This window comes from Trichomycterus rosablanca, chromosome 21 (assembly GCF_030014385.1).
Source record: "Trichomycterus rosablanca isolate fTriRos1 chromosome 21, fTriRos1.hap1, whole genome shotgun sequence".
NCBI classification, from domain to species: Eukaryota; Metazoa; Chordata; class Actinopteri; order Siluriformes; family Trichomycteridae; genus Trichomycterus; species Trichomycterus rosablanca.
The window spans coordinates 1,022,137-1,043,384 of record NC_086008.1 but is presented as its reverse complement, the minus strand read 5'-3'; the positions used below and the strand labels follow the sequence as shown (position 1 = coordinate 1,043,384).

Genomic DNA, 21,248 nt, shown 5'->3' with positions numbered 1-21,248 from the left:
ATTAGATACAAGTACCTGGGTATTCAGGTACTTTGATGCATAGGTATTTGGGTGCCTGAGTACTTGGATAGTTCAGTACTTGGATACTTGAGTACTTGGATACTTGAGTACTTGGATACTTGAGTACTTGGATAGTTGAGTACTTGGATACTTGAGTACTTGGATACTTGAGTACTTGGATACTTGAGTACTTGGGTGCCTGAGTACTTGGATACTTGAGTACTTGGATACTTGAGTACTTGGATAGTTCAGTACTTGGATACTTGAGTACTTGGATAGTTCAGTACTTGGATACTTGAGTACTTGGATACTTGAGTACTTGGATAGTTGGGTACTTGGATAGTTCAGTACTTGGATACTTAAGTACTTGGATACTTGGGTACCTGGGTAGTTGGGTGCCTGAGTTCTTGGGTACTTGTGTCCTTGTGTACGTGCATTTGGTAGCATATGTTTGTGTGCAGAGGCGTAAACAATCTTGTTTATTAAAGATGAAAACAGGAAGTCTTTCTGCCAGCAAATGCAAGCAGGCATGAACGCATGAACACACACACACACACACACACACACACACACACACACACAGAGTGCATGATGATTTCCTCTGGGTGGAAACAGTGATAGTTTATATTTTTGGTCTTTTTGTTGGTTTAGTTCAATCATACTGAAGCCACGGGGGAGAAGCTACACCTTATTTCGTCAAGGCTTTTTCCTCCTGCTTTTTCATTTCCTTTGTCTTTAAAAGGGAAGCTCTGATTGGCTACTACCTCGCTGGAGAAGAAAAGAATGGAAACAGGCAGAACAATGTTGATAAGAAAATTAAAAAGATAAAAGACGTGTCGCTGGGCGGAACGTGCCTCGCCACGGAGGAACCAGAGGGAGCCAAGCATCGCCAAGTTGGGAGAAATGAACCCAAATGCAGAATAATTAACTAAAGCAGAAAAATACTCTGATTGTTTACTCAAAACGGAACACTAATAACAAAATACAAAAAAACAGCTAAAAGTAATGAAGTGAAAGAGAACAAAAGCACAACCGTGATCTACAGCTCAAAGCAGAGAGAGTTGGCACGTTAATGCCAGCTACTTAATCCACCAGTGTGCGACAATCCAATTCTTTGAAAAAGAAATGAATGAAGAGGGGGAAATCCGTTAAGAGAGAGATGCAGTGTAACAGCCACCCCAGGAACTGGGTCTGCATATAGGAGTGCCAATTTTATTATGACAGCATGAGAGACGGAGCCAAAAAAGTGTTACCCTACTAGCTGAGTTCCCAGAAAAGATTAATGCAGACATAAGTGCCAGTGAAAACACCGGGCAATGACAAAATGGGGATTTATTAAATACAATGAAAAAAATTATGCACTAAGCACAAGAAAAAGATGAGCTGTCCAAGAAATGTACAATCCCGGCACTAAGCAGACACTTTAAGTGTTTTACAATTGTGACAGTCCAAACAATTGACGGTCATGATCCAGTGACCTTCCGATTACTAGTCCAGGACCTTAACTGCCAGGTTACCACTTCCAAAAATGCCTAGAAATTAAGCACAAAGGCAAAAGGTTCAAGGAAAGTAATGAATGACAGGCGGTGTGTGTCACTGTCCCGGCCTCTTCAGTGTCTCAGCTCTCAAGGTCAAACTGATGTGCAAACACTGCAATTAAGCTTCCATTTAAAAAGCTCTTCAGTCGACACCAGTTGACAGAGGCAATTCATTGATGTTAAAGGAAAACTGTTTTGTCATAACACATGAAACACATTAGGAGTGTTATTCATCCTCTCTCTCGGTGGCTGTGCTTGTGAGAAGGGGCGGGGGACAGTCTGTGACCCTCCCTGATCAGGGGTGGGGGGCTGCAGCGGCAGGAGAAAAATGAAATACAATAGGTTAGGAAAACAGGAGAATATGTGGCCAGAAGTATGTGGACACCCCTTCTGACTATTGAGTTCCGGTGTTTTTTAGCCATGCTCCTTGCTAACAGGTTCCAGTGGCCACTGAGGAGTTGTGAAGAGCTTGAACCAGCAACCCTCCAGTCTGACAGTGTTTTTAAAGGCTGAGCAAACACTGCCCGTCAACTTTCTATTAGTATTAAAACTGAATAAAAGGATTAAAAGGTACTTGGGTGCCTGAGTACTTGAATACTGGAGTACTTGGATACTTGAGTACTAGGATACTTGGGTGCCTGAGTACTTGGATACTTGAGTACTTGGATACTTGGGTACTTGGATACTTGAGTACTTGGGTGCCTGAGTACTTGGATACTTGGGTACTTGGATACTTGGGTACTTGGATACTTGGGTACTTGGATACTTGAGTACTTGGGTGCCTGAGCACTTGGATACTTGGGTACTTGGATACTTGGGTACTTGGATACTTGGGTGCCTGAGTACTTGGATACTTGGGTACTTGGATACTTGGGTGCCTGAGTACTTGGATACTTGGGTACTTGGATACTTGGGTACTTGGATACTTGAGTACTTGGGTGCCTGAGCACTTGGATACTTGGGTACTTGGATACTTGGGTACTTGGATACTTGGGTACTTGGATACTTGAGTACTTGGGTGCCTGAGCACTTGGATACTTGGGTGCCTGAGTACTTGGATACTTGAGTACTTGGATACTTGGGTGCCTAAGTACTTGGATACTTGAGTACTTGGATACTTGAGTACTTGGATACTTGGGTGCCTGAGTACTTGGATACTTGGGTACTTGGATACTTGGGTACTTGGATACTTGGGTGCCTGAGTACTTGGATACTTGGGTGCCTGAGTACTTGGATACTTGAGTACTTGGATACTTGGGTACTTGGATACTTGGATACTTGGGTGCCTGAGTACTTGGATACTTGAGTACTTGGATATTTGAGTACTTGGGTGCCTGAGTACTTGGATACTTGAGTACTTGGATATTTGAGTACTTGGGTGCCTGAGTACTTGGATACTTGAGTACTTGGATATTTGAGTACTTGGGTGCCTGAGTACTTGGATACTTGAGTACTTGGATATTTGAGTACTTGGGTGCCTGAGCACTTGGATACTTGAGTACTTGGATATTTGAGTACTTGGGTGCCTGAGTACTTGGATACTTGAGTACTTGGATATTTGAGTACTTGGGTGCCTGAGTACTTGGATACTTGAGTACTTGGATACTTGAGTACTTGGGTGCCTGAGCACTTGGATACTTGGGTCTTGCATACCTGGGCAATTAGATATTCGAGTACCCAAGTATTTAGGTACTTGAGTACTTGGGTGCCTGAGTACTTGGATACTTGGGTACCTGGGTACTTGAATACTTGGGTACTCACATACCTGGGCAATTAGATACTTGAGTACTTAAGTATTTAAGTACTTGAGAACTTGGGTGCCTGAGTACTTGCATACCTGGGTACCTGGGGTACTTGAGTGCCCTTCTAACTATTGAGTTCAGGTGTTTTGGCTATATTCCTTGCTAACAGGTTCCAGTGGCCACTGGGGAGTTGTGAGGCTTGAACCAGCAACCCTCCAGTCTGACAGTGTTTTTAAAGGCTGAGCAAACACTGCCCGTCAACTTTCTATCTAACAGGGTTCCAGCAGATTTGTGTTCTTGTACGGTTGTCTACTTAAACTAAAGTAAGGTAATGTTCACCATGGAAACACTTCTGTAAGTCGCTCTGGATAAGAGCGTCTGCTAAATGCCGAAAATGTAAACGTAAATGTAAACATTAGTGTTAAGACTATATAAAAGGATTGGATTTTCCTGTGTACTTGTATAGCCTCGGTGTTGCTGTGTATTGACGTTTAATTTCTATGTGGCATTAATGTGGCGTATCCGATGTGAGTCTCAGTCTCCTTATTCATGCTTCTCATTGATTGATTGATTATAACACAAGCTCTAAGCCTGTTACGCGCCGGCTGAATCTCAGGAGAACAACTCCCACCAGTCGAGCTTGTTTCACATGGCAGCAGATTTATTCCACATCAAACACAGCGTCAAACCCTGGATGTCAGTTCAAAAGCTAAGAAACAGTCGTGAAATGAAAGGTCAGCTTTAAACGCTTCCGAAAACCCCCGGCCTGTCGGACCACATCTCGCCAAACCCGGTAGCGTCCCGTCATGACTGAGTTCATGCTATATCTGCTAAATAAAAGCCAACAACAAATGATCATTACTGTCCATCTTCCACACCCTTCCTGATCCGAGCTGTCAGATGTGTGCTCCCCTCGTCCGGGGTGCCTCACTATCACGCAGAATAATCCTGCAGCGCTCTGTATGAGAGCTGCCTCACGTATATTTAGATTGTTCAGGCACGTTACTATTACGTTCTGAGTACAAAGGAAAGAGTAAATACCTGCTAGCTGAGAGATATCAGGTGTTCTAAGCTTTACCTAAAGCTCTATACCAGGGATGTCCAAACTACAGCCAGAGGATCATTTGCAGCCCATTTACATTTACATTTTTTAGCAGACGCTTTTATCTAAAGCGACTTACAGTACTGTGACAGTACACTGATCAGCCATAAGATTAAAACCACCTCCTTGTTTCTACACTCACTGTCCATGTTATCAGCTCCACTTACCATATAGAAGCACTTTGTAGTTCTACAATTACTGACTGTAGTCCATCTGTTTCTCTGCATGCTTTGTTACCCCCTTTCATGCTGTTATTCATGTTAGTGTGTGTTGTGCTGGTATGAGTGGATCAGACACAGCAGCGCTGCTGGAGTTTTTAAACACCTCACTGTCACTGCTGGACTGAGAATCGTCCACCAATCAAAAACATCCAGCCAACAGCGCCCCGTGGGCAGCGTCCTGTGACCACTGATGAAGGTCTAGAAGATGAGCGACTCAAACAGCAGCAATAGATGAGCGATCGTCTCTGACTTTACATCTACAAGGTGGACCGGCTAGGTAGGAGTGTCTAATAGAGTGGACAGTGAGTGGACACGGTGTTTAAAAACTCCAGCAGCACTGCTGCGTCTGATCCACTCATACCAGCACAACACACACTAACACACCAGCACCATGTCAGTGTCACTGCAGTGCTGAGAATCATCCAGCACCTAAATAATACCTGCTCTGTGGTGGTCCTGACCATTGAAGAACAGCATGAAAGGTGGTAACAAAGCATGTAGAGAAACAGATGGACTACAGTCAGTAATTGTAGAATTACAAAGTGCTTCTATATGGTAAGTGGAGCTGATAAAATGGACAGTGAGTGTAGAAACAAGGAGGTGGTTTTAATGTTATGGCTGATCGGTGTATATTGTCTAAGCAATTGAGGGTTAAGGGCACAACAGTGGGGCTTGAACCAGCGCCCTTTGGATTACAGGTCCAGTAGCTTAATTACTAGGCTACAACTGCATGTTACCATTACTGAAACGACTTGTGAGGTAATTAAGAAATCAAATTAAACTCGTGTCGCTATTAATCAGGGTTAAAAAAAGCTGCTTGAACTGTTTGAACTCTAGGTGGCGCTCTCACATAAACCAGACCTAAAACTCTCCCCGTCTTCTTTCCCCCCAGACTCAAAACATTAACGTCACACCTACATTAACGTTCCCCAGTTTTTGGCTCCAGGGAAACGAAAACTAGACGCAGAACGCAGAAGATCTCAGGAGCGCCGAGTTCAGAGGGAAGTGGGTATGTTTAATGTGAAGAAGTATAATAATCTTCAGGTTAGGATTATAAACTGGTGAGTGAAATCACGACACTGTGGACGATAGATCATTAATCACTCAGATAAACAGAAGGTGGAATTGTTAGTAATCAGGAGCTCGGTTATATTTGTATTATTTTCATTACTAAAGACTCTGTGGCCCCGTGGTTGTATTTTTTACTCCATTTGACCCCCAACAAGAAAAGTTTGGACACCCCTGCTCTAAACTATCCACATTCGAGCAAGTCCATTTTATTTTTCACATTGTACTCACATATTTCCTACAGTGTGTGTGTGTGTGTGTGTGAGTAAACTGGAGGACACACACTAGTGCAGTGCAGTTTCGGCCATTATTTCCAGCTTCACTGTGTGTGTTTATGCTAATAAAACATTTAATGGCTGGATAGTGGTGTAGTCAGTGGGGTGTGAAGAAGCAATCAGTGTCTAAATGATCACTGACAGGACTCATTTGGGCTCCGTTTTGCAGAATCACAAACACAAATAAACAGAACTGTTGATGTTTGATGTGATTTGATGTGAGAGACTGAAATTAAACCCAGAATAAACGACGTGATGAAACACTCACTTTTTGGGCCTGTAGTCCGGGATGTTCCTGTCCAGGGAGATGCGCTCGCTGAGCTGAGCGTTGTACCCGTACTCTTCATATTTCCCCCCACCTTCAGGACTCTCGCCTCCGAGAGTGGCCGCTGCTCCCCCCTGACCGAGACCGCCGGGACCCTCCAGCAGGCCGATGGCTTTAGACACGCCTGCACAGACAAAATCACACCATCTGATCCAAGAACAGTAATGACGATGAACATAGACCGGATTCAGAAAGTCTCGCACCCCATGTCTGTCTGCACATTTTATTGTGTGTATTGTATTTGAATTGTTGAATTAATATAATCACTATTTTTACCATTAGGAGAGAACTAAATCACCTCAACCATGGGTGAGTTCCCAGAAAGAAATGAGTGTGCTGGAATCACACTAGCAGAAACGGGTGGAGCAGCCAGGTATCACGGTTTTAGAGGAAAGCAGGTTTGCCAACAGAGGAGCTGGCAAGTTGGAAAAGAAGAAACCCATGATATATGTATAAAAAAAACTTCCACCTGGAGCAAATGAACACTAACAAGCGACAACAGATGATTATCAATGAACTGACACGTCAATAATCTGTGCCGAAATGGCAATGCAGAAGGGCACGATTCTTAAATTAAAGAGAGAATAAACACCCTCTTAATACATGAGGAAGTCTTTATAAAAATGCACATTGAGAATGCAGTTATTATCTACATATTACAATTTTGGAAAAACAGACATGACCAGTTTTCTTCTGCGTCCCAAAACCAGGTGTAAACAAACCATTCAGGTCCCTGAATTATCCCCTGAATTGAATTACCATATAACCACAGGTGCAGGTTCACGGTTCAGGTTAATTATATAACATGCACGTACGGTTATGTGATGTGTTTTCTCTTATATGTTTGAATCTCATTTCCAGCACTGGCTCTGTATGACCTGTTAGACCTCATGCTTTATTCTGAGAATATCTGTAACAATACTGAACAATTTAATTAACACCTTTTGTGCAAAAAACTGAAACAGGTTTAAACGGTTTATTACATGGATCCTGCAGGTTTTTTTTGTATTTTCTTGACATAAAGAATAGAGTCATGAATCAGGCTGGTGCTGGTGGAACTTGTACATTCCCCTCAGTTCTGTTGTTTTGGCTGCTGGCTGAAGCTCATTTCACTTTAATCAAATGCTAATTACACGAGAGACGAAGAGTTACTGCAGCGTGGTGACTGTGAAGCATAGATCCGTCTGAATCCTTAATACACGTATAAACACACAGTGAAACCCTCAGTGTGAAATGAGACCTTTCAGCTTTCCTTCTCTCCTATCAGGAAATAAATGAAAACACTAGATCATGGCGACCGTTGCGGTGCTGGAGACGGAGAGATTGGTGACAGGTGATTTCACTGCTCAACAACACCTCAGCAGTTAATCATGGTGTTTATCAGGTGAAATCCCCAAACTGTTGGGTGTTAATTTCACACTCTGGAGTTGATTTCAACCCTAGAACACATTATCAGAACACATTTACTGATATTTCGGCTTTGCATTAGGAATCTGGGGGAGTGGGGGTACTGGGAGTGGAGATAATGGGGGTGGAGGTAATTGTGCTGTAACTGTTCTGTAGCTGTGCTGTAACTGTTCTTTAGCTGTGCTGTGTTGTATCTGTTCTGTAACTGTGCTGTTACTGTTCTGTAGCTGTGCTGTAGTTGTTCTGTAGCTGTGCTGTAACTGTGCTGTAACTGTTCTGTAGCTGCTCTGTAACTGTGCTGTAACTGTTCTTTAGCTGTGCTGTTCTGTAACTGTTTTGTAGCTGCTCTGTATCTGTGCTGTAACTGCTGTGACTGTTTTGTAACTGTGCTGGAACTATTCTGTAGTAGCTGTTCTCTAACTGCTGTGAATGTTCTGTAGCTGTTCTGTAACTGTGCTGTAGCTCTTCTATAGCTGTTCTCTAGCTGTGCAGTAGCAGTGCTGTATTTATGCTGTAACTGTTCTGTAGCTGTGCTGTAGCTGTTCTGTAATTGTGCTGTAGCTGTTCTGTAGCTGTGCTGTAACTGCACTGTAACTGTTCTGTAGCTGTGCTGTAGCTGTTCTGTAGCTGTGCTGTAACTGTTCTGTAGCTGTGCTGTAGCTGTTCTGTAACTGTGCTGTAGCTGTGCTGTAGCTGTGCTGTTCTGTAACTGTGCTGTAGCTGTTCTGTAGCTGTGCTGTAACTGCACTGTAACTGTTCTGTAGCTGTGCTGTAGCTGTGCTGTAGCTGTGCTGTAGCTGTTCTGTAGCTGTGCTGTAACTGCACTGTAACTGTTCTGTAGCTGTGCTGTAGCTGTTCTGTAACTGTGCTGTAGCTGTGCTGTAGCTGTGCTGTAGCTGTTCTGTAATTGTGCTGTAGCTGTTCTGTAGCTGTGCTGTAACTGCACTGTAACTGTTCTGTAGCTGTGCTGTAGCTGTTCTGTAACTGTGCTGTAGCTGTGCTGTAGCTGTTCTGTAACTGTGCTGTAGCTGTTCTGTAGCTGTGCTGTAACTGCACTGTAACTGTTCTGTAGCTGTGCTGTAGCTGTGCTGTAGCTGTTCTGTAACTATGCTGTAGCTGTGCTGTAACTGCACTGTAACTGTTCTGTAACTGTGCTGACAGAGCTGTTTCAGCTGAAACTCGGTTTGTTTTAGTGTAAACTAATAAACTTGCTGCAGGAGAGATTTTGCAGCGAGAATTCCAGCGAGAGCCATTTCTAATGGTTAAGGACCAGCAAGCTGCTGATTCATCTTTTAGTTGATTTGTTGTGTGTGTGTGTATTTGATTTTATGACTGAAACATAGTGGCCAGGTTTATATGAAGGCAGTTTGTTTTCTAGATAAAGAAACATCTTTTATTTCATGTTTTAATCCTGAGAAAATCACAGAAATCACAGAACAAGGAACAGTCAAGCAAGGACACAAGATAAAAGCAATGCGCTGCGTGAGTCCATGAAAGAGGGAGCTATTTAAAGTGGAGTAATCATGAGCCTCAGGTGTGTGTGCTGTTTCAGCACCTTTTACAGAGCACACACACCTTCTATACTCTGCATCTAAGCATCTGCTGGTTGCTCCAGATTTCACCTCTTCTCCCTGCAGAATCAGCCAGATACTGCGAGCACGTCAGTGTCAGAACTGGCCTGAATTACGCAGCAGCATCTGTGATGCGTTTATAGTTCTGCACACTATAGAACATCCTCATAAAGATTTAAAGCTACATTTAATACACACAACATATATCACGAAGATGCTGCAAGAGCAGGATTCCTGTACAGGGTGTGGCTGGATGATCTAAATTTACTACAGATTTCCGGAGGATCATAATAAATCTGGACAGACTTTTAAACGAGATGTTCGAATGTTTTACAAAATCCTGATTTACTGCTCAAGACTGTGAGACACAATTGTTCCAGACTTAAAAAAATTGGTACATACTAAACATAACATGTTTAGAAAATTTTACACTTAATTTAATGACTTAGTTTATATCCAAGACTGATTGTGGGTGTATCTGGGGGAAGGTGGCATCATAACAGGATTATGTACAAACACATCCATCTAAATCCCGGCTGGATTGAGCAGTTCTGTAACGGCGTACCTGATGTGTTTGGGATGTAGAGGGGATTTCAGCAAAAATCTGAGAAATAAGGAAACCACTTCAATACACCTAATATTATTTATTCAGTGGCCGTCTCATCTCAACTGTTCATACCTTTCAGTCAAGGCTGTGCTTTCAAATTCAGTATTTTATTGATCTATAATTAATTCCTTCCTAGTTGGTATGTATCAATAATTCATCATGTTTTTCCACTCATGTAAAAATGGTGATGCTTGGCGAGTGAAGCCCAGCAGGAATGAAAGAAGAATCCAAGTGCAGGATATTTAACCACGGTAGAACAACGCCGGACCATCGTAAATAAAAGCAAAACAAGTGAACCAAAGTAACAAACGAAGTACACAAAAGCATCCGCAGTCACAGCAGCAAAAGTGAACAGAGCAGGGAAGAGCAGAGCTGAGAACTGGTCTTCACAATATGACAGAATGGTTTCAGAAAGAAAAGCCAACAAGGTTGCTGGTAAGTCCGAGTAAGAGAAACCAGCAATACATAGAAAAACCTCCACCTGGAGTGAATTAGAGCTTACAAGGCAACAACGAGTGATTGAAACTGACACACCAATCATCTGTTCCTCCTTGACACCCCTCCGCCAACCAAAAATGGCAAAGCAAAAGGACACGTGGCTTCCTGCCAGACCACTTCAGCAGCTAAGCCACATTACAACTAACCACAGCAATCTGCTCCTCACAAGTGTGAACATTAAAACCAAAAGAGACATTTAGCGAATCATGTTGCTGCATCCCCACACCCTGGGTTCGAGCAGGCCAGAGTTTAGAACACAGGACTATTCCCAGGTTTGACAAGCATCCAAACATTTCAGTACGAACTTACTCTCTGATATTTACTGTCTGATTACAAATGGTCTAGAAAGGAAAAATGTGACCGCATGATTTCTACTGCAGTCCAGCTAGATCAATAGATCCGTGCTATAAACTGTAGGAAGTGCAGCTCTGCTTCGTATGATATCCCTGTGAGACATGATGAAGCATGGTGGGAGAGAGAGAGATGTCATTCATGAGCAGATTTTAGCATCAAGGTTCACCACAGCTCCAAAATAGCACCTTTACTGAAAGTGCCTGAGACAGGCGAGGTGTGGTTGAGCTCAGGTCTGCAGTGTGTGGGAGAAGATTGGGGATGGGGGGGGCGGGGTGAAGCTGGGGGTTAATTAGTGGTAGCACATGTAGAACCTAATTACCCTGTCTATTTACCCTGTGCCTTGTTCCTTTTTTGTGTGCTTCCTTGTGCGTGTGAATGTGAGCACGCGAGGGAGATATAAAGCAAGCATCTAGCTAAAAAGCTCGTGCTTTGTTTTGTTTGTTTGTTTGTTTATTGATAAACCCAAACAAACGTGTTACAGTACTGCATCACAATACACACTCACTGAGCACTTTATTAGAAACACCTACCTTTAACATACACTCTTTGGACACTTTATTAGCTAAACGTATTATTTAGAGGCACTGTGTGGGTATACAATCACTGACTGTAGTACATCTGTTGCTCTGTACATTTTGTCACCCATATTGGACCCCCACTGACCACAGATTATATGGGTACTAGATGAATTTTAGCATTGCACTGACACTAACATGCTAATGACATGGTCCTGTGTGCTGTTCTGTGTATGTTTGAGTGCAGCAGGTGCAGCAGTGTTGTTGGGATTTTGAAATCCTCTTTATTAGGAACACACACCCTGTTAGCGCTGGTTCTAGGTGGGTCACTCTTGTCTTCTATCCGTGGACACTTCACAGGATGCTGCTGGCTTTATATTTTAGGTTGGGCCACTGTTCTCGTCTCAGCGCTGACAGTGAAGTGTTTAAATAATCCCAACAACAATGCTGTACCTCCTGCACTTATATAAGAAAAACATTCTACCGGAAGGCTTCAGACTGCGACTAAAACAGCCGCACATGCTGGTAAGACCAATGTCAAGACAAACAAAGGCATAAAGAAAAAGCCAACAAACACAATCCTAACTTGGCTTTTAAAGGAATTGGATAATAAACTAAGTGGCTGCGTGAGCATAATGTAATCACCTACACGTCTGTCAAGTCATTCTTACTTCAGACTAGCTCAGGGGCATGTTTTTATAAAATGCTAATAGTGGATTCTATTAGCGTAGTCAGTAAACAAGAAGTACATATACCGCAAATGTCCAGATTCTCAATTAGCACAGAGCACTGTTACATTAAAAAACACCATTAAAAACACAAATTAAATGGCGGTCACTTTAAAACAGCCCAACATCACGAGGACATTAAGTACTGTCCTCGTACGGTCCGTATATCTGACCCCCTTTAATGAACCGACGGCGAATGTGGAGCGATTAAAGGAGCAGAGCGTTGAAGCCATGTCTTCTTGGCTCTCCTTCAAATTCAAAAGAATAATTCAGAATGACAGAGTGACCGCATTCATACACACACACCCGATACCACTGCAGAATAACAATAAGCTCAGATGGAAGCGTTCCAAATGACTGCAGTAAAGAGGAAATTTAACAGAATGTGCTCACAATAATATGTTTCATGAATAAAAACCAAGAGAGATGAATCGGAAAATAGAATTTGTGCAAGCCAGCCCCTAGATAAATTGATTTAATATAGTGACGTTAAGAATGAATAATCTCATCATGGTTAATATTTAATCATAAGTCTGGAGGAATGTGATCGTAAATTTTTGTACTAAACGTCTTTATTCCCTTTATATTTATCTGTGATATGAATCTGTGCGATCTGATGTCATTATCTGCGCTCATATTGCTCCTAACCTTTGGTATTTGATTTGCTGTTCTGGAGTTTTAAAATGTTAAAGTGCTTTGATAAAAATCTCTCCTGACTTTAATGTGTAACATTTGGAGGAGAGAAGCAGTAGTTGTTTGCACTAGCCCACCACTACAGAGACCCATGTTCAAGTCTCGGTGGTGACACTGGACGGGTCGGGCTCGATACAGACACGCCTGGTAAAGGCACCGATACGAGAGGTGGAGAAATACAGAGAGCATAGTGTGTTCTGTAGGGATGTTTCGCTAGCTGATGTGACAGTGAGGTGCACTCCTCCCCTATCACTGTATTGGGAAAGTATGTTATCTTAACTTTGCAAAAATACAATATAACTGTTGATAGATAACGTAGTTTTAAACAAAGGCAGGGTTTATACGTTCAATCTATAACCAAACAGGCAATTCAGGCCAACAAGGACCCTCCCCACCATGTTCATTCATCATTCCAGCAGCTGCCATCAGGCAGGAGACTTAAGGTCCTACTATCCTTAAAGAAAAGGTTCAAAATATCATCTGTGCCCTCTGTTGTGACCATTCTGAACAAGGACATAATTAATCATTACACTGCTCTGCTTCTGTGTGTGTTTGTCACATTATTTGTCTACGTATTTATGTGCCAATTTGCCAAAAACACTAATAAATAAGACTAATAAACCAATTAAAGCAGGTAAGGGATGAGAAAATGAACAATATTAACAAAGTATTTCTTGTTTCTCTTTTGTTAGTGTTTGCATGATCCGGGTTGCCAGATATTGTGCTAAATGAAAACAATTTTAAAGTTCTGAAATGTTCTGTATTGTCATTGGCATGAAAATACGTTTAAATAAATAAGGTCAATTCATGTAAGTCTAGTGAATAAATATGTTAAAATGGAAAATCAAGGACCATAGCAGATCGCTGTGCAGACCTCAACTTCATTTTCAAATGTACTGTATAAATAAAAGCTAAATGCATCTTTTCATGTGCACAGCAAGGTGCTCAATAGGGCTGAGGTCAGAGCTTTGTGAAGGCCGTTCGAATTCTTCGACTTTTGCTACAAAGTTGGACTCTTCACTCACTCCAGTTTAATTGAAAGACCGACATTAGTAACAAAAAGGAAAAATAGCATTATCATAAGAAAGGTACAAAATATCGGCAGCCCACAGACAGCTGGATGTCACAATAAGGCTCGACCCGCCAGCCTGCGACAACCAAGTTCTCAGACAAAGAGGAAAGAGAGGAAAACCTGAACAAGCCAGGGACAGCAGTATAACGACCAGACCGCCACTCCACTGACCCAGCGTGGATCTAAACTAAAGGTCATCATACCACCGAGACAGCCGAAACGTGCAGTGACACCGGCTGGGTTTCCAGGAAAACATAAAGAGTGCCGGCATCTGCGCCAGGGCAAAACCAGACCGGATCGAGCCCGGCATCACGGTGTCAGAAAAGAAGGACAGGTGCCAACCAATGAGCCATGATTTAAATACACACTGCCAGTTAAGAGAAACTGCCATGCCATTCATCTGCTGGTCATAAGGGTTCTGTAAATAGTGCCCCCTGCTGTTCTCCATGTGTATGTTACCTGTATGTACTGTACATTATTTCTACTTTCTATTGCCGTGTGTTTATCATGTTGAGGTTGCTTTCGTTGTTCCTTTGCTAGCCTTATTTTAGATTTTATAAGACATTTGGTTTGTTTCCATTTTCCCATATTTAGTAAAGGTATTATACGCTTCTACGCTTTACACCATTTCAACTTAACGAAAGGTTTTATAGTAATACTCTAATTTCGGGTAGCAGGGGGTGACCTGTATGTATCAAAATGCATTTTATTAAATTTTTTGACTTAATGACCTTTAGAAAGAGGAACATTTACCCATTCAGTAATGAGCGTTTGTAGAAAAATTTGTTATTTCAATAATTTACTGGGTAGTGACCGAGCTTTACCCAGCCACTTCCTTTCCTTTCTTACAGTGTTTTATTACCATGGCAACACTGCCCTAGCTCATTGTGTATTGTGTTCCTACCCTGCGTTACTGAGCGGTCCTTGTCAACCTTTTAGATTGTTTATCTAGATAATTAACTGTGTGTTTTCTGGGTAAGGAAAGTAAACAGACGGTCCAATCTGTTAGCATTGTCCGTTTTAAACACCAGGGTCCAATGGCATGTGTACACTGCATGCACATCTGTGGGGGCACCGATAAAGATAAATACACAACCTGGAACAACATAAGCTGCCCTGTTGATGTTGTGATTTTGAGGCACTATGCACTATGCTCATTTAATAGGGCAGGATGATACATGTATTTTTTCTTTTGATCATACGTGTACATATGTGGTAAATATATCCAGGTCAAGGCACTTGGGAGGTGCAGCGGTAAATCACTCTAGCCCACTACTACTGGGATTCCCAATGGTGGTATCTACAGTACATACAGACATGATTAGCTGTGTCTGAGGGAGGGGAGTGGTGGCCAAGGCCAAGGCAGGATGTATTACTGCATTGCGCCCAGTGATTTCTGGAAAAGCAGACCCACTGTGACCCTGACCAGGACAAAGCGGTGGTAAAACAATGAATGAATGAATAATACAGACTGAACAGCTGGTTCGTTGGGTACTTGATACGGCGATGTGATAAACTGGCAAACAGAGAAAAAATCAATACACACTAAATTTATTGGAGAAGGCGATTGCCTACCAGTCAACCCAGTCAGCTGAAGCTAATGGAAATAAAACGTATTATTATTCAGCTGGTGGATGATACAGTATAAATAGGGAACATTCTCTACTATTCTTCAGGGTTGTGATAGCCTGGGAAAACACTGGGCGCAAGGCAGGGATAACCTGAGCAGGGTGCCAATCCATTACAGGGCATCGACCAACCCCATCGCCCAGCCCAGCCCAGCTGAGAATCTAACCCCGACGTAAGCGGTGGTAGGCTAACGTACAAGACCTCTGCGCCATCTGAACATCATCATGGTTCCTGCATTTCAAATCCGATATAGGTAAAGCACTGCTGGTCTTATAATATAAGGATACATTCATGTTCACTATATGCTAAAAGTATGTGGACACCTGACCATGAGCTTGTTAGACACCCCATACCAAATTCACCAGCATAAATACAGTTTCCCCCACTTTGCGGCTATAACAGCCTGCACTCTTCTGGAAAAGCTCACCACAAGATTTCGAAGTGTGTTCATGAGAATTTGCCCATTTGAGAGAGCACAAGGTCAGGCACTGATGTTGGATGAGAAGGCCTGGCTGACAATCAACATTTCAACTCATCTCAAAGGTGTTCAGTGGGGGTTGAGGTTGGAGCTCAGCTCTGTGCAGGTCTTCATACCAAATTGCTCAAACCATGTGCTTACAGACCTCACAGGTGAACAGGAGAACATCATGGAAGGAGCATTTATTTATGTACTTAGCGACGAGTGTCACAGAGATACCCAAACGTATTAATTAGGGGCGTTCACTTACTTTTGATCATATAGTATATATATATATACTGTACACTGGGGGTCAAAAGTCTAGGACCACTTATTTATTCATGTTCTTGATTAAAAATCATACAATCAGCATCAACTCTCTGAAAATGTTGTAGTAGTTAGTATGTTCTCTCTTTTGCTTCTCCAGTTTGTGCAAACTCTGTGTGCTGGTTTCCTGCCTCTCGCCCCATGAATCGGACCCACCTCGACCATGACCAGGATAAAGCAGTGGTTAAACAGACAGTGAATAAATGAATGAATAGCGACAACAGTTTGGGATTTCGTCCCGACCTTGACAAAGAAACCACTATTCCACGCACTTTTTTTTTTATAACTGTTAGTATAGATGTTGGTACCTGGAGGGATTAAGCCTTTTTAGGATTTATGGGCACAGAGAAGTCACAACCTGTAATGAATTATAATGACTAATGAGGAATGAAGAGGCTAAATTACAAAGTTTAAGGACTTCCTACAGGTCATATTAATGATCCCAGTTGCTGTATGCAAATTTTAGGACCTTGCAGACTTTCTGCATAACTTAATTCATCGTCTAATTTGATGTTTGTATTTTAAACAGATGAAGGAACTCATGTTTTGGTACAAATGATACACGTCTTTTGCAAGTGTGTGTGTGTGTGTGTGTGCATAAAGCAGTACCTGATGAGCTGAGCACACCTACCGTTTAGCTGATTGTACACCACGTCCTCCAGTCTCTCTAGCCTCTGCAGGATGGACTGTCGGTCCGGGTCGGTAACTTTCCCGGTTCGGGTCCGTGCTGCGGGTCTGAGCTGGATGATCTCCCCGGACCGGTCCTGTATCCTGCAGTACACCGAGAACAGCACAATCCCCACAAACACCAGGATGTTCACCGTCAGCAGAGTCTTGATTCTCCGTGCTGCAGCCATTGGGAGGCTGAGATGCGGCTGATGCTGCTTGTGATGATAAGGTTACTGGATGTAGAGGTGTGCAGGAGAGGTCATTTCCATCTGTAACATGAGTCCGTCGTGAGGAAAATACTGATGTGTGTGGGACAAAGATTTCGGTTCAATGTTTGATTCTTTTTTACCTCAGGATTTTCGCCTCAGCCTCCATTGTAGCTCACCGCTGCATCTTTCTGTCTCCCCTAACGTCAACATTGGAGCTTCGCGCTAGCAAACCTGGTTGTATTAAAGCAGAAAACAATCCATAATTCAGGGTTAATTGTTCATTTTACAATCCCGTCGGTTAAACGGAGATCGCTGCGGTGTTTGTTTCCTCAGTGTCAGGACGGTGAGGCACCGCTGGCTTCAGAAGCTGCTAGATCTCCTACCGTTACATCCTCTTTTATCTCGCCTAACGTCCGATCACTTCACACTCATACAGATTTTACCTTCATATCGACTTAATATCGGGAGGAAAATCCCAAACAGCTCGCAGTTTTCACACAGAGAACCGGGCCGGTGTAAATCTGTACCGAACCTGAGGAGATGAGGACCGTTACTCTGAGGCGCTGTCCAGCGCTCGCGCATTTTATATGAGGCAGCGTTCCACTCGCGCGACCTGCCCGCGCGCGCTCCTCAGTTCCCGCCCTTCCCCTGTAGCCAGCGCCGTGACGTCACACAATATTCATAAGTACTCACACACCGGCCATGAATGTTTCATATAAATCAGAGATTATGGTGAGTTATGGTTAACCAGAGAAGCTAAATTGAAGATGAAATTTGACCGATAAGAGCTTAAACAACTTCCCAACAAACACAGCTACGTTGCAGGTTATCAACTAGGTTTTGCAGTTTGTACTAATTGTTTTGAGAAATGCACTTACTGTTGTGCAAATGTCAATAGTGATGTGATAAATGCACCAAAGTATAAATCAGAGATTATGGTGAGTTATGGTTAAAAGAGTTATGGTTAAAAGGAGAAGCTAAAAAGGCTGAATATGACAGATAAGAGCTTAAACAACTTCCCAACAAACACAGCTATGTTGTTACAACTACTAATTTTGACCTATTTGAGTGGGGGGGGGGGTCCTTTCTGTGTGGAGTTTGCATGTTCTCCCCGTGTCTGTGTGGGTTTCCTCCAGGAGCTCCAGTTTCCTCCCACAGTCCAAAAACATGCAGTCAGGTTAATTGGAGGTACAAAATTGATGTTAAACTTGTGAACTGATGTGAACTGTAAGCAGTAACTACCATTCCTGTCATGTTAAAATCCTAATAAATAAATAAAAATAAAATTCTGGAAGAAACCTTGAGAGGAACCAGACAGGCAGTGATAGATAGATAGATAGATAGAGAGATAGATAGATAGACAGATAGATAGATAGATAGATAGATAGATAGATAGATAGATAGATAGATAGATAGATAGATAGAGATAGATAGATAGATAGATAGATAGATAGATAGATAGATAGATAGATAGATAGATAGATAGATAGATAGATAGATAGATAGAGAGATAGACAGATAGAGAGATAGATAGATAGAGATAGATAGAGAGATAGAGAGATAGATAGAGAGATAGATAGATAGAGAGATAGACAGATAGAGAGATAGATAGATAGATAGATAGACAGATAGATAGACAGATAGATAGATAGACCATTCCTGTCATGTTAAAATCCTAATAAATAAATAAAAATAAAATTCTGGAAGAAACCTTGAGAGGAACCAGACAGGCAGTGATAGATAGATAGATAGATAGATAGATAGATAGAGAGATAGATAGATAGATAGATAGATAGATAGATAGATAGATAGATAGATAGATAGATAGATAGATAGATAGATAGATAGAGATAGATAGATAGATAGATAGATAGATAGATAGATAGATAGATAGATAGATAGATAGATAGATATAGACAGCTAGACAGATATAGATAGATAGATAGATAGATAGACAGACAGACAGACAGACAGACAGACAGACAGACAGACAGACAGAGAGAGAGAGAGAGAGAGAGAGAGAGATAGATAGATAGATAGATAGATAGACAGACAGACAGACAGACAGACAGACAGACAGACAGAGAGAGAGAGAGAGAGAGAGAGAGAGAGAGAGAGAGAGAATTTTGAATTTGAATTTTACAAAAACCTTTATTCAAACATTAAAAAACATCAGGTTGATTACAGAAAAACTAAAACAAAACATAAAAACACATTTTCAACACCTGACCATTAGCTCCATGGGCTAGCAAAGATCAACTCACCCTCTACCACACTGCATAGGACATCATTATAACACCATTCAGACTCAAATACCTCAGTATTGTTCATGTTCTTGTAAAACCCAAACTCAAAAACAATTCTGGATCTTACCAGAGCCATGAACAACTGTAAAACATTCTGACCAAATTTGCCTTCTATCTTGTTTTTCCTTGAATTATAAATAGCAAGTTTTGCTTGGCCTACAATAAAATTAAGCAATTGCCATTTAAATCGAGTTTTTTGACTGTAGCCAGCTCCAAAAATGAATGCAAGTGAATTAAAAACCTCCCCACATTTCAAAAACAGAACAGACAGGGTATTAAAAAGAGAGCTCAATCTCTGACATTCCATAAAACAGTGAAATATCGTTTCTCTAATTCCACAAAAAACACATACATCACTTACGCCTGGATTAATAACATTCACAAAAGAGTTAACAGCAATAACCCCATGTAATATTCTCCACTGGAGGTCCCCAGATCTTTTTGTGAGTGGCGGCTTGTACAGAACCCTCCAGACAGGTCGTCTGTCCATTTCCCCACCAAACTTGTCCCTCCACACTGTGTCCGGCCTGCCATCCAAAACGGACTTATTAAAAGCCTTAACCAAGCACCTGTATAAAATCTTGCCCGACACAGTGTGAAGGTCCAAGTCCCGTAGGTCAGAAATATCTAACAAAGGACCTGAGCCTTCGCCTAAGGCCGGTGTCAGTCCAGTTTCTGGGAAAGGATCTTCCCCGTTGGGCACTGCCCTGCCACTCCCATAGTCCTTTAGCAAAGCCATTTCTTCTTGTGAAAGCCTTTGTGTCCACAGCTCAAGTATGGTCCTGGTGTGGCGCAAGGACCTCTGTTTCAACACTGAGGACACAGCGTGCACATCATTCAGGTTTGATCCTGCCACAGTCACTAAATTCTGTAGTAACATAGTCCCAGATGCACAAAGTCTCTGAGTAAGCCCAGGTACTCCATCACCTGACACATCCAGTCGAGCTCCTTTAATTAAAGGTTCTTTCAGCAACCAGAAAAGTGAGGTGGTCAGTCGACGACTCTCAAAAAATCCCCATATTTTAAAAAGTCCACGGTAAAAAAGCGGTAATCCATTTAAATGCAATTGTTTGTAATCCATTAAAAACAAAGCAATGTCCAGTCCCAGGCCATCCACCCTGTGCAGAATAGAACAAGTGACCCTTCGCCACACCAGATCAGCAGGCCCAGTCAGGAAATCCTGCACAAACTGCATACGAAAAGTTGCCAGTCTACTCGCAAGATGCACTAGGCCTTGTCCTCCCTCTTCCTTTGGGAGAAAGAGCACAGCTTGAGGAACCCAATGAAGCCGGTCCCAAAAAAAATCCACTAATATGGTTTGCAGCCGCGACAGTAGTCCAACTGGGGGATCAACACAGGACAGCCGGTGCCACAGTACTGAAGCCACCAAATTGTTGACAACTAGTACTCTCCCCCTAAAGGATAGCTGTCCGTGAATCCATTTCCACCGTGCTAAACGACCAGCCATTTTCTCCACCACACCATCCCAGTTTTTAAGCTGTGTGACTTCATCCCCAAGATACACACCCAGATACTTTATCCCCCCAGTCTTCCATAACAGACCACCAGGTAAAACTGGCAACCCTTTTGCCCAGTGACCCACTGCTAAAGCCTCACTTTTTCCCCAGTTGACCCTTGCCGATGAAATAAGTTCAAAGTCCCATACAATGGCAACCAATCTATCAACATCTTGCTGTCCATTTACCATAATCATCACATCATCTGCATAAGCAGATAGGTGATGCCGATACAAATCACTTTTACTTAGAACTACCCCTTCACTCTGTGTGCGAATTTTATTCAGCATTGGTTCAATGGCAAGAGAGTATAACATGCCTGACAAGGCACATCCTTGACGTATACCACGACCAGCCTGAAATGGAGCACTTAAGCCCCCATTAATTTTCAGCAAACTTTCAATATTTTGGTACATTA

At 42.3% G+C, this 21,248-nt stretch overlaps 1 protein-coding gene across 2 annotated transcripts in view; it reads right to left on the bottom strand.

Annotated features, from left to right (window-relative positions):
- galnt9 (polypeptide N-acetylgalactosaminyltransferase 9) overlaps window positions 1-17,565 on the bottom strand; it is a 70,310-nt gene extending 52,745 nt beyond the window's left edge. The window contains exons 1-4 of one of the 2 annotated variants that reach the window (XM_063017640.1): window positions 17,391-17,565; window positions 17,148-17,238; window positions 16,761-17,067; window positions 6,215-6,395 (exon numbers count right to left, since the gene is read on the bottom strand). In XM_063017640.1, the coding sequence (XP_062873710.1) occupies window positions 6,215-6,395; window positions 16,761-16,986 (407 nt within the window). In that variant the 5' untranslated portion in view covers window positions 16,987-17,067; window positions 17,148-17,238; window positions 17,391-17,565. The remainder of the gene's footprint in view (window positions 1-6,214; window positions 6,396-16,760; window positions 17,068-17,147; window positions 17,239-17,390) is intronic. The other variant, XM_063017641.1, reaches the window with a different exon arrangement.
- Window positions 17,566-21,248: the final 3,683 nt, after the last annotated feature.